This window comes from Culicoides brevitarsis, chromosome 2 (assembly GCF_036172545.1).
Source record: "Culicoides brevitarsis isolate CSIRO-B50_1 chromosome 2, AGI_CSIRO_Cbre_v1, whole genome shotgun sequence".
Lineage (NCBI taxonomy): Eukaryota > Metazoa > Arthropoda > Insecta > Diptera > Ceratopogonidae > Culicoides > Culicoides brevitarsis.
This window is the reverse complement of record NC_087086.1, coordinates 32,011,189-32,024,466: the sequence shown is the minus strand read 5'-3', so window position 1 is coordinate 32,024,466 and position 13,278 is coordinate 32,011,189. Positions and strand designations below refer to the sequence as shown.

The following is a 13,278-nucleotide window of genomic DNA, read 5'->3' as shown; positions in this document are numbered from 1 at the left end:
AAAGTGTTTTTTAGGTAATTCAGGCCATTTAAAATGATTATTATTATTAATAATTTTAATTAATTATTCCCTAAGTTTTCAATTTATTTATTTTTTTTTTCTTCTAAACTACTACAATATTAGTCTCTTTGCATATTTTTAATCATTTAATATTATTATTTATATATTTATTAATAGCTTTCATAATATTTATCATAACTTTATTACAATATTTTAATCGTTACTGGTTCTAAACAGGCCTTGCATTTTATTATATATTTTTTTAGGCTTGGACTAACAAGATTTTTTTCATCATTAAATGAAGATAAATTCGGAAAAATAAAAAAAAAAAATTTTTAGAAGAGAGGTGAGAAAGACTAGAGACGCCAAAGTTTATTCGGTGAATATATTTTTTTTTGTGAATTTTGGTAAAATTTTATTTTATTTTTTTTTAATTAAAAGCATACATAGATCTGTTTTTTTATTAATTAATAATAATAATTATATTATTATATGAATTATTTACGTGATCGAACGTGAATGATGTGAGGAGTGTCTTATTATTTATTTTTTGTTTATTCCATAATAAGTGCACTTATCTACGCATTATTATTTATTATTACTTAGGATCTCTCTGAAACCCGTGGGTGTGCAAGAATGACAGGTGGACATTTTTTTGATGGAAGAGTTGTCAGAAAGATCACGAGTTTTGAGGACTTTCGCTGTTTTTTCATTGATAGAACATTTTTCGTCCCTTTTTTTAATTATAAGTTAGTTATCTATAAGCAATATATGTTCATATAGAATATAAATCAAAGATAGTTTTTAAAAAAATCATAAAAAATAACTGAAATTTGTTAAAAATAATTAATATCTTGATATGTTTCTACATCTATAAGTTATTTTTGAGCATTATTTATGTTCACCTGTTAATCTTTGTTTTATTTTATTATTTTTTTTTGTTACTTTTTTGATTAGTACCTGCAGGAAAACACAAATTACTTTTTTTTTAAAACATAAGCGCATTGGTATTTTTCTTGTTTTTTTTATTTTATTATTATTTTTTTGGTGTTTGACTCTACTACACTTTGATTTTTTTTATTAATATTATTAATGATTAATTACTTTGTGTATATATATTTTTTCAATAAAAAAAACAACAAATGAAATTACAAAAATAAAAAAAAAATCAAACCAGGCTCCTACCAATAGGCCTTTTAAAAATATTTATAGTAGTTAAAAAAAATAAATCAGCCACTCACTGTTATTATTATTTATAATTATTAATATTATTATACAAAGAGCCTTTCGTATACTTAACAGCCGTTTAATTACCGAAAAAAAAATCAAAATAATGTCAAATATGTGTGTGTATAAAATACGTTTTTATTATTATTTATCACTAGTTCCTTTTTTTGTTGATTTTTTGTGTGTTTAAATTAATTTAAGTGGTTAATAATATTTAATATATATATATAATAAAATATTGTATATAATGTATTTTTTTTACCACGGTTAACATAACAAATTTACATATTTATTTTTTTTTATTAGAACAGCATTTTATTACTAAGTTTAATATTATTATTATTTTTATATATGTTCATAGAGCGCCGCATGATGATCTTGTCAAGTACATGAACATCATGCGGCGCTGTTAGGATATTACCAATATTATATATTTATTCATTCCCTTTTTTTTATTTATTTGTTTATTTTTTAATTATATATATATTTTTTAAGATTAATTTAAAACTAATCAACTAATTGTAGAATATATTAATTTTTCTTCATTCATTGTTATTTTCTTTTAAACTTGTTAAACTAAACTTGTTATTTTTTTGTATATTTTATACTGAGTGTAGTTGTTTTATTTTTTTTTTTTCATAAATTTAATGATAACGATCGTACTTGCTTAACACTTTAGTGTTAATGTTAATGAAAAAGAGGATAAAATATATGTTTAATATATATTTTTATATAGAATATAATTTTTTTTTATCAATAATTTTTAATAATAATATATAATAATTAATAAAATATGGCTATAATAATAATAGTTTAACGATTACAGTGGAACGCTTATCAATTATAAAAGAATATCATCAAATGTAAACATAAAATCCGTGAAATCCAATTTTTTTTTGATTATATTCCGTATTAGTTTTTTAATATTTTTTTTTCTATCACTCACGAGTGTCCTTTTATTGTTTTTTTTAGTAAAATAATATTCTTAGTACTTCAATTTTTTTTATATATATCTATATATAGATTTTTTTGAATAATAATGTTTTGGTTTAAATTCACTCTTAGTTCATTTCATCATCACCACAATTAAAAAATAAAAAATATTATATTTGACACACATTCCGGGGTTTACTTATGATGATAGTTGTTCCGTTGTTGCTGCGAACTGCTATTGTTATTGTTATTATTGTTTGAATTCGTGTTGTTGTTGTTGTTATTGTTGTTTGTTTGTGCTGTATTAATTGTATCGAAACGACGGTAACACAAGAGGTAAGGTACGCGTGGCGCAATTGGCTTCAAGACTTGATTATCGTTCACGAGTTTGACGCTGCTGTCGTCGTAGCGGATCCAACTGCTGTAACCGATGTGAAAAGCGTCTGTCAAATAATGTCCTTTGGATGCCTCCTTGCCGTCGTGATAGACCACGGCGAAGAGTTTGTAGGTGCGTTGCTTTTGCGAATATTTCGTCTTGTTGGACATGAGTTCTAAAAAAAATTTAAAAAAAATTAAAAATTAATTTTATAAAATAAGAGTTTTAACGAAAAAATGTCCTGGTGTAATACTTTGAACGAAAACCTGAGAAAAGCGAAACGTTCATACACACATCACAGATTTTTTTGTACCCAATCTTAGTCGCATTTTATTCCATGTGAGAAGAAATAAATGCCGGCTTAATAGATTGGGGTCTGAATTTCGACTTTCAAGACACTTACTTGTTTCAATTTTCAGCTCAACTGGGAACTCGAGAGATTTTGTGATTTTTGTGCAGCCGTCTTGCTTGTAATCGAAGCATTTCAAATGCAAAATGAGCACGACGGGCAATTCTTCGATGGTGACTTGTTGCCATGCCGTGACTTCTTGGTTCGTTTTGGTGCTTGTGATGCCCTCCAATGGATCGCGTCCCGCGAGCAAATCTAAAGCTTGGTTAACGGAGGTAGCACGCTGTTGGAGAAAAAAAATTTATCAGAAAATTGTTTTTAAATTTAAATTTTTTTGAAAAAATTGATCCAAATTTATTTAAATTTTTTGTCTCTTTGAAAAGTCGAAAATTCATAAGGGCAAAGTTTAAAATAAAAAAAATTAAAAATTTCATAAAAAAAATTTTTTTTTTTGATTTTCGATTTTTTTTTTTTTTTTTGAAAAAAAAATATTTCAAAAAATTCAAAAAAAAAAAATAGAAAAAATTAATTAAAAATTTCAATCAATTAATTTTTTTTTGATAATTTTTCAATAACATTTTTTTTAAATTAGGAATTTATATTATTTTAAAATAATAATTTTTGTAAAAAAATGAAGAACAAAAAAAATATTTTGTAAAAAAAATATATTTGTAATTTTTTTGTTTAAAAATTGTTTCAAAAAAATAATAATAATAATTAATTAATTAGAATTTTTGAATTAAAAAAAAAAAAATTTTTTTTATGATTTTTTTCTAAATATTTAGGTAAAATTTTAATATTTAAAATATTAATGTAAAAAATTAAAAATAACAAAAATTCACAAAATATTCATTAAAAATTTTTTTTGGGACAAAAATTAAAAATAAAGTTGGAAAATTTCGAGAAAAAATTTTAAAAAATTTATAAGAAAAAAAATGTTTGTTCCAATTCTAACGTTAAACGCTGAGATCATGCGCGTAACAAACTCTCAGGAACGCGTAACGACAGACACCGAGCTATCCGGATGCACGTTACTAAAACAGTAACGCACGAGTGGATAAAGTGCCGTCGCTACAATTTGCTCTGCCACAAGTGTAACGCTAGTTATCTCAATCGAAAACTAATAGGAGATAATTTGCTGACTTCTTATGACGTAAAAACCTTAACAAAATCACTTCAAACCTACCTCAATATCGAGTGGCAACGTAAAGAACGGCTGAATATTGTCTGTGGAGTGATCTCCTTCACGCGTAACGCGACTACGAAGTTTTCCTCTGAAAATGTCGCTAATTGGGGTGCGAGCGTAATCGGTTGTACGAGTGATGGTACCTTTGTTACGACTTCCAATCACCTAAAAAAATACAAAAAATTAAAGTTATACATTTGAAATTGATAAAAAGTTGCAAAAATGTCCTGGTGTAATACTTTGAACGAATACCTGAGCAAAGCGAAACGTTCATACACACATCACAGATTTTACTGTACCCAATCTTAGTCGCATTTTAATGCATAAGAGTCGCAATAAATGCCGGCTTAATAGATTGGGGTCTTAAAATTTACATTTTTTATTACTTACTTGCCAATCATCGCCATCCGCATCGGGATTAACTTCGCCATTGTGATCGCCATTCACGATTTCCTCCTTTTTCGTGACAGTTGTGGGTTGTTTGACGGCAACTGCTGGTTTGTCAGTCAATTTTATGATCTAAAAAGACAAAAATTTATCAGAATCGAGTAAAAAATTATTTTTTTATGCAAAAAATGTATGTTTTGAGCTCAGACCGAGGCAACTTGGGATATTTAACGTTAACTCAGTGGTCAATAAAAACATTTTTATTTAATTTTCCACACATTTTTAGGCAATATCGCATAAAAACCGACATCCCTTATGGGTAGTATGGAATTTTTCGATGAAAAAGTGAGACTTACCTCCAACATTTCGTCATTTAATTTGTTCAAGACGCATCCAAGGAACTCCTCGGCATCCTCTTGACGACCTTCAACATGGAAGATTTCAGAACGGATGTTATTTAGCATCTTGTAGATGACGGTTGGCTCGAAGGGCGTATCTGTGATGAGTTCGATGTCTTTCACGTGGGTGCCTTTCTCGCGCATTATCTTTCTCGGTTGGAATTCGGTGATCAATTCTTGCCTAAAAAACGAAAAAATCATGAATTTGCAAAATTTTTAATTTTTTTTAGTAAATTTCAACTTACATCGCTTCAAGAATCGGCGTACATCCCTTCGTTTTGTAACTGGACAACTTTGGCATGTCGCGCATCAAGTGATAGAACGGCGGGCACGAAACAAGCGCTTGCAAAATGCCATTTATGTAACAATAGTTCGAACGATTGATCAAACCGCGTGGGCAAATGCTGATACTATTATTGTCAATCTTGTAATTTTGCAGGAAATTCGACAATTTGAGTGAATATTCGTCGGCGACGGGTTTTTTCTCTGTCGTTGGCTTCACTTGTGTCGCTGGCATAAATTGCGCGCCCAAATTTGGACTTGTAGCGTTCGTCTCGAAGGGCGAAACTTTCGCAATGGGTCTTTTCGAAGCCATTTCCAGTCCCGATACTGCAGCTGATGGCAATGGCGCTGGTTTTGGAGCACCTCCCGCAAAGAGACTTGCCCACGATTTGGCAGGAGCTTGTTTATTTTCATCGACAGGCGGCGGCGGAGGCGCAAGTGACAAAGTTTGCTTCTTTTCTGTAACGTTAGCGGTGACTTCTTTGTTTTGTTGTTCGACTTTCTTGACTTCTTGCACGATAACGGGTGCAGTTTTGAGTTCTTCTTTCTTCGCAGCTACGGGAATTGCGACGGTAGTCGATTTGCTTGGCACGGGAGACGTATTTCCAGTTTTGAAGGGAACGGCAGGCGTTTTGACGACAACTTGTGAGGCATTAACCGTTGGATTGACAGTCGCTGTCTTGTTGTTTGATGTTTCTTGCTTTGCGGGAACCGCTGAAACCGATACGGAGGCGGTATTTTTCTTGCTGGTATTCCATTCGACGACTTTTGCGTTGCTGGCGCCGCCGAAACGATCAGTCTTGGCAACAACGGGCTTCTCTTTAGGCTTTTCGCTACTACTAGAACTAGTGACTTGGTTTGGCACGGCATTGGGGATGTCTTGCGACAAGGATTGCGCATTTGACGACGACGACGTGGAAGTGAGGGAGCCCGAAGAGACAGTTTTTGTCAAACTTTGCGGTACGAAGGGCGGCGCATTGATGTGCGGGGGATTTTGTGCAGTGTCACGGACACGCTGAGGTAAGGGAGACGGTTGTTGGTGCTGTACATTTGAAGGAACTTTGTTTGTTTTGACTACATCATTGGTTGCGGGTACGAATTCATCAACGTTCGCGACGAGATTTTCATTTGCCGCTGCCTCATGTTCGATTTGCGTGACAGTTTTGATGACGACAACTTGCTGCGCTTGCTGAATAAACGTTTGTTCGTTATTTTCGTTCGTTGATGTGGCAATTGCGAGATGCTGATTCACATTGGCGTACGATTGGGCAACAGCAATGGGCGAAATACTGCCCTGCGGAGCCATCGCAAAGTCTTGGGACGGCGCTTGAGGAGCGGGATTCGCGAAATGAGGCTGTTGTGAGGGCAATGGAGGCTGAACGACTTCTTGTACGGCAACGGGAGCGACGACGGGAACCGCAACTGGCTGATTGACAACCGTGAAATTAGGCACATTTGGATTCAAGACAGAATGTGGCATCCCGGGATGTGGCATCGGTATCGTTTGATGATGAATTTGAATTTGAGCGGTTTGTTGGTTCAATTCTTGTTCCGCAATGAGAAGTTCTTCTTGCTGCTGGGGCGTTTGTTGCATTTGCTGATATTCCTCGGGACTCATTTGCACTTGTCCATCTTGCATTTGATGCGGATCTTGATATTCGTGATTCGGAGACCACATTTGCGGGACATTTTCTTGCTCATCAACGACTTTGCCGCCATCATCGACGATATATTCGGGCTGCATGATCGGGAAAACGGGCTGATAGCCGTACATGGGCGATGCGTACATCGGCAAATGTTGAACGTACAAAGGAGTTGTCGCGGGATGCGCATTCGGATGCGGAACTCCAGCTTGTCCTTGCGGCGCATACGAATACGGATATTGAACGTAATATTGGTAGGGAGGTCCGGGCGGCGCGGCGATCATTTGTGCTTGCGGATCGATAACTTGCGGAATTACTTCGGGTTGTTGGGCATTTCCGCCGCGCGGTACGAATTCACGACGTTGCGAATTGCTGCTGTTGGTACGGGCACGACCTCGACGATTTTGTCCGCGCATCTGATTGTTCATCGGTTGTTGCGTGCCTTGCGATTGCGGTTGTCCCGGTTGTTGCTGCTGCGGTTGTCCCTGCCCATCGACATGCGGATTTTGCACGTTGACATCTTGCGCCGGCACATAAGCAGGTTGCAAATAATGCTGCACAGATTGCATCAAGCCATGAACATTCACGTTTGCCGTCAAATTACTCACGAAAACGTTGCCCGGCTGGGGCATCATTGGCATGTGATACATGTACGGTGCATGGGGATTCATGAAAAGGGGCTGTTGTGATGTTGGCGCCGATTGCGGCGGTTGCTGTGCTTGCTGCTGTTGCTGATTCTGAGACATGGCTCCCGGATGATTTGGATTGTTGATCATTTGTGACGGCGATTCGGGCGGTAATGCGGGCGAAAAAGTGTTCAACTGCTGCGGATCTATCGGCGTTGCCTGGATTTGATGAATTTGCTCCTGAAAAAAATGTTTTTCTTAACGTTAGACGTCATTTTCACAAGTCACGTGTCGAAAAATGAACTTACTTCGCTTTCGGTATGGATTTCAGCACATTCGCTATTCACTGAAAGGAGAAAAGGACAAAAATTAGCAAATGGAATCCCGCAGAGAGAAAGGAAAATCATGCAAAACTAGACTACTGTAAAAAAAAAGCATAAGAAATCGCACGCACACACACAACACGCGCACAAGTCAACGAAAAGATACAAAATTACTAAAAAGAAGCCTTATAAATAAAGATTTTTAGTCATAAAATCAAAAGTCGGTAGTAAAGTAACGAATAAAAAAAAGTGATTTCTCAAATAAATGATAATCGTGTGTGTGTTAAAAAGCAAAACAAAATCATAAAAGCCAAAAAAAATAAATTAAAGAGAAAAAATTTTTTTTTTCAGTCCAGAACATCACAACAGTAGAGAAGAACAAGAGGAAGAAAGCAAGGTACCTGATGATTCGGGTACTTGTTTCGTTGTCGGCGGCGATGATGATGCAGTATTTGTTGACGTTGCTGGCGTTTGTGGCTGAATTATCGGCTGTAAGATTGCGGTAGCTGCTAATGTTGGTTTCACGACGGCATACAAAGGAATAGTCGCTAACGGCGTTAAGATTCTTGGCATAACAACCTCTTCAATGGTGGCAGATAAGGGTGTGCTCGTTGCTATTTCGATGGTTTTTTTGGAGAAAATATTGAAAAATTCAATTTTTTGCACACGAAATATGGATTCACATCGGTTTTATGAGACAAAAATGACGTGAAAACTTGTAAAATGCTTGAAAACTTCAAGTTTTGTCGAAAATTTATGGAAATGAAAGATGAGAAATCAATTTTTGGGCTTCTTGAAGTATTTTCGTTCGAAATTTGCTTTAAATTTGTTGAAAAAATGCTATTTTCAAACTGAAAAATTACTTTAAGCTCAAGATTTTTTGAAAAAATGATAAAATTTCACATAAAAATGTTCAAATGTTGACCGAATATTAAAAATTAAGAATTTTTCATAAAGCTTTTTAGTTTTAAATTGCTTTTAATTACATAAAAATAAATATTTTTTGTAATTTTCATGCATTTGAGTTACATTAAATTTAAAATATGACAGAATAGTTTAAATTTTTATAAAATTTAAGCCAAAAATAATCGAAAAAAAGCACATTTTTGCGTTTTTGATTAATTTTTTGTTTTTAAATTGTTATTTTACAACAGATAATAATAAAAATCTCAAAAATTTTTAAAATATTCATCAAATTGGGCTGAAATTTTATAATATTTCTTAAAAATTTCAGGCGAAAAGAAACTTTTCTTTAAAAAATTATTATTTTATGAAGTTTTTCGTTCAAAATTTTATGAAAATATGTGATTTTTAAACATAAAATAAATTTTTTTATTTTTTTTAGATTCTAATTTTTCAAAAAAATTATCAAATTTGGTTGAAATTATACAAAAAAAAATAATTTTGTTAAAAATTTAAACAATTAAAGTCAAAAATTATCATTTTTCAATAATTTTACCCAAAATTCGACTAAAAATTAAAATTTTCTTATCTTTCATTTCCAATAAATTTCCATTTCACACTTTGACATGAAATTTTCGACACATTCCAAGAGACGGTCTTACCGTAACTCGTTTCATCACAACTATAATCAACGGATTCAGTGGAGTAGCTACTATTTGCACTATTTGCACGACGATTTGCTGCCGTTTTTGCCGTCCCGTCACTATTCACATCATAATTTCTCTTATTTGTTGTCGTTGTCGTCGCCGTCGATCTGCCTTGATTGTGTTCCGTCGTAGTCGTCGATGAACTCGTATCGCCACAATTATTGTTACCGCTTTTGTGATTCACTTGTGGTTGTTGCGGGTTTTGTTGTTGCTGCTGATAAGCATATCGCTTCGAGGCGACAACAACGTTTTTCGACGGCGGCGCTTGGTTTTGCTGCTGCTGCTGCGTCGTCACGTTACCTTGAAATTTGCGATTTGTTACCCAAGCCGTGGGTTTTGGGCGATTTACGTTCTTTTGGGCCTGCTGGGCGCCGTAATTTGTCGTTGACGGTCTAAAAGTGCGATTTTGATTTGTCGCCACGTACGTTCCGCCACGCGATGTGCCCCGATGATTGCCGGGACTCACAATTCCGATGCCGCGTACACTCTTGTTGCTTCTACTGTTGCTGCTGCTGCTGCTGCCGACGCTATCGACACCGCTATTTCCGTTGTTATCGTACAACGTTGACTTTAATTCATCCTTTTCACTATCGTCCACGCCTGACAAATCTAAAAACTCGTAAAATTCTTCTCGTGTCTGCGAGTTGCGTGTTCGCGCCACGACGCGTTTTCGTCAATCCAATCAATTTATTGAATAAATTACGTAATAAGAGTTTTTTTTTATTGTGTGTGTCGTCGTTGATTGTGATGTTGTTCAAGTTGATTGGTGTGATTAGAATGAAAAAGGGAGAGAAAAAAGAAGGAAAAAAAAGAGAAGATGATTTCTGATTATTATTATTTTTTTTTCAATGATTTGCTCGTGATATGAGCTCATTGCAGCGAAGAATTCACGAAGAGAGAACGAGATTTTGTTTTTGTTTGTCGATCTGAGTCAGAAGTGCGATTCGAAAACAACAAAAAACACTCGCAAAAGCAATAAAGTCACACGAAATCAGCAACGTCAGCGGATTTTAAGCATTTTTTGACATCGAAAGCGGATGTAAAATGAGACATTTGAACAAAAATTTGCGAAATTTGCGAGTCGGGTCATTTTTTTGGGTAGAAAATGTCTGCATCACAAATGTTATCAACTCTTCATGGCAAGGAAGAGACAATGACCGTCGGATACAAGTTCAATTTTGGCCATGTATTGACCCGGATGATGTGAGATTTCATCATAACGAGCTTCGACAGGCCTGTTTTCGTCATTTTTGATCTAAAAAGTTCAAATTTCTTTAATTTTTTTAAAATTTTTCCTTAAAATTTGTTCTTTTTTGATAAAAATCGTTAAAGTTTTTTTTTAATTCTTCATTAAACTTCTTAAAAATGCTTAAATCTCGCATTCAGATTGATAATTTTGGTAATTTTAAGTCCGAAAAGTCAAATTTTTATAAGATTTTCGTAATTTAGTGATATAGTGAGTCATATGACCTTCAAAAAAATGCTTTTACGATACAGATACGATTTTAGATAAGATTTACAGATAAGATTTTTATCATTTTAGATAAAAAAAAAATTAATTTTCTTCAATTATTGAAGTCTATCTTAAAATTGAGTCATAAAATCCTCTGAAAATGCTAAGATTTGGCATTCAGAGACTAGATTTTGATTAAATTTGTCAAATTTTCTTTAGAATTTTTAAGAATCTTTCTTAAAATTCTTTTTTTAAAGGCTTTCTTATAGTCAATTTCGATTTTTTTGTTCCGAAAAGTCAAATTTTATTAAATTTCTTTATTAAATTCTTTAAATTTAATGTTCAGGGAAAGAATTTTACTCAACTTTGATCTAAAAATTCAAATTTTTCGTAGCTTCACATCTAAATGAGGCATAAAACTCTTAAGAAATCTTTAAATTTTTCATTAAAATAAAAAATGTAAGTCTTTTTAGGTCTAAAAAGTAAGTTTTTTGTTAAATTTTTAGATTTTCACTCAAAAAATTAGACTTAATTTGCTTGAAAAATAAGAATTTTTGTAAGTTTTTCTTTAAAAATGGAGCATTTTCTTCAAATTTTGAGATTTTTTAGAATGAAATTCTCTAAAATCGGTCTAAAATGTCATTTTTTAATTTCTAAAAGAACAATTTTTCATGAAAAGTTCTGAAATTCATGATTTTAGGATAAATTTCGGGTCTTAAAATGTTTCTAACGAACTTTTTCAAACACATTTTTGCATTTTTCGGATTTTTAACCCAAGTTTTGTAGTTTAAAACTCATTCAAACCATCCCAAAGGCTTAAAATCATAAAAATTCTAAAACTTTTTTTCCTCAAAAGTAACTTTTTAGTCAAAAACCGGTCTTTTTCTGCCTCTCCTCATACAGAAAGACGTCTAAACGTTAATAAATCCCGTGATTTTTTCGAAAAGTTCCCCCTAAATGACAAAAATCAAGTGTGTGCAAGTATATTAAAATTCTTGTCAACGCACGTAAATAGTGAAATATATAAAAACATAAACCCACACACTGATAAATAAATTTCTTTCATTGAATCATCTTCGTCGCTCATCGAAAAACTTTTTTTTTTTCATCGTGAAAAGAAAGAAATTTCCTTCACACATGCAAAGCGGCGCATAAAAAGTGCCGAAGAAGCGAGCAGAGATCATCTCTGGTTGTTGTTGTTGGTCGAATCGGTCGAGTTGGCTGTTCAAATGTTGCTCGCCACACATCGACATTCACGCACAGAGTCGACGAATTTTTTTTTTGTTATGTAAGAAGCCATGTTAGCACTCTCGCTGTGTGTGTTGGTACAAATGTCGACGACGACAACGACGACTCGTGTGTACGGAATGGCACATTCTGGATCAAATTTAATTAGTCGAAAGGTTTGGAAATGCAGTTGTTACTTTGGACTTCTTGCTTTGCTCCAGCTTTGAATCGAATAATGCCGTATACACGTGTCGGTCGTCTTTCTCCGCTGCTTCGTGCGTACCGCGATTGCCGTACGGGGAACGATGATGTCGAAGAAAAGGCAAAAAGGAAACGTGTTATCACCACGGCACAGCGCAAAAAAGTTCTTTTTGGGAGAATTTCATCATCGCTCGTGTGAGAATTCGAAACGTGGAGCGACCCCGAAACTGATTTAATTTCACGGCGTGACCTTTATCGCTTGATTAAGTTCATTTTTGGGTCGGTTTCGGTGTGTTTTCGTCGCGTTTCGGTGTCGCAGCGTAAGAAATAGCGAGAACGACATCACGAAGAAAAAATGTGGACTCATACGCCCATGACTTTTGTGCACTTTTCACCCATTATTGCTCACTTTTTCACCATAATTACCATTTAAAGCGCGTGTTTCGCCACTTTTCCATCACTCGAGCGACATTTTGCGACGCAATTACTCGTAATTTTGCCCGAATTTCTTCCTTATTTAAACACGAATTTTTTTTTCCTCTCGTCGTCACTGTCAAAGACTCGACGAGCACACAGAAACTCGTGCTCGCATGTCGATAGAGCGATAGAGGAATTTACGACGTGCACAGTTTTTGCTCGTCATACGCACGCACACATCGAACACATACACGGGGACCGTACGTACGCCACGATGTGCCTTTTTTAGCGATAAGTTTTGCAAGCCCCGCACCACAATTCCCGCACATTTTTTAGCAAAAGAATCCGGTACTCACCGATTTAGATATCGCCATATCGATTTAATTCAATCATTTTTTGCTTTTTTAGCTGTAATGAGCTTTTTTTAGCGACCTGCTTTTTTCTTCCACTGTTTTTTGACGTTTCTGACGTTTCGTCATTGGCCCACGTGACATTTTGATGCGTTTTTGATTGTACTATGGGATTTTCCGTCGAACCGAACTCACGCTTGAGTTTTCGTAAGGAGGAATACAGTACCGCGAGACGAATGAAATTGATAAATCCCAGTTAAAATTGTAAACTTTTGTTTTGTGCACTGGGC

At 34.2% G+C, this 13,278-nt stretch overlaps 1 protein-coding gene and 2 non-coding genes across 4 annotated transcripts; all 3 read right to left on the bottom strand.

The window, feature by feature from the left end:
* Nucleotides 1-2,002: 2,002 nt before the first annotated feature.
* On the bottom strand, nt 2,003-13,094 carry LOC134832580 (putative mediator of RNA polymerase II transcription subunit 26). 2 transcript variants are annotated; one of them, XM_063846644.1, is made up of 10 exons: nt 12,995-13,094; nt 9,296-9,977; nt 8,132-8,344; nt 7,716-7,753; nt 5,102-7,647; nt 4,815-5,037; nt 4,462-4,590; nt 4,072-4,236; nt 2,940-3,168; nt 2,003-2,711 (listed from the first exon to the last, which is right to left on the bottom strand). In XM_063846644.1, the coding sequence occupies exons 1-10, from the start codon at nt 13,010-13,012 to the stop codon at nt 2,356-2,358; spliced, it is 4,599 nt and encodes a 1,532-aa protein (XP_063702714.1). In that variant the 5' UTR covers nt 13,013-13,094; the 3' UTR covers nt 2,003-2,355. The 2 variants fall into 2 exon arrangements, with proteins under 2 accessions (XP_063702714.1, XP_063702716.1); XM_063846646.1 differs by lacking the exon at nt 12,995-13,094 and adding an exon at nt 12,648-12,982.
* LOC134832938 (small nucleolar RNA snoR639/H1) lies at nt 2,774-2,912 on the bottom strand. The gene has a single exon (XR_010162096.1). It is a non-coding gene; the product is annotated as a small nucleolar RNA snoR639/H1 (small nucleolar RNA).
* Nucleotides 4,295-4,433, bottom strand: LOC134832937 (small nucleolar RNA snoR639/H1). The gene has a single exon (XR_010162095.1). It is a non-coding gene; the product is annotated as a small nucleolar RNA snoR639/H1 (small nucleolar RNA).
* Nucleotides 13,095-13,278: the final 184 nt, after the last annotated feature.

Excerpts from the sequence above, each read along its gene's own strand:
- LOC134832580 (XM_063846644.1), bottom strand. Across the intron at positions 7,754-8,131 it reads ACAAGTACCCGAATCATCAG|TGAATAGCGAATGTGCTGAA; the intron begins GTACCTTGCTTT and ends TTCTCCTTTCAG. Across the intron at positions 5,038-5,101 it reads ACGCCGATTCTTGAAGCGAT|GCAAGAATTGATCACCGAAT; the intron begins GTAAGTTGAAAT and ends TTCGTTTTTTAG.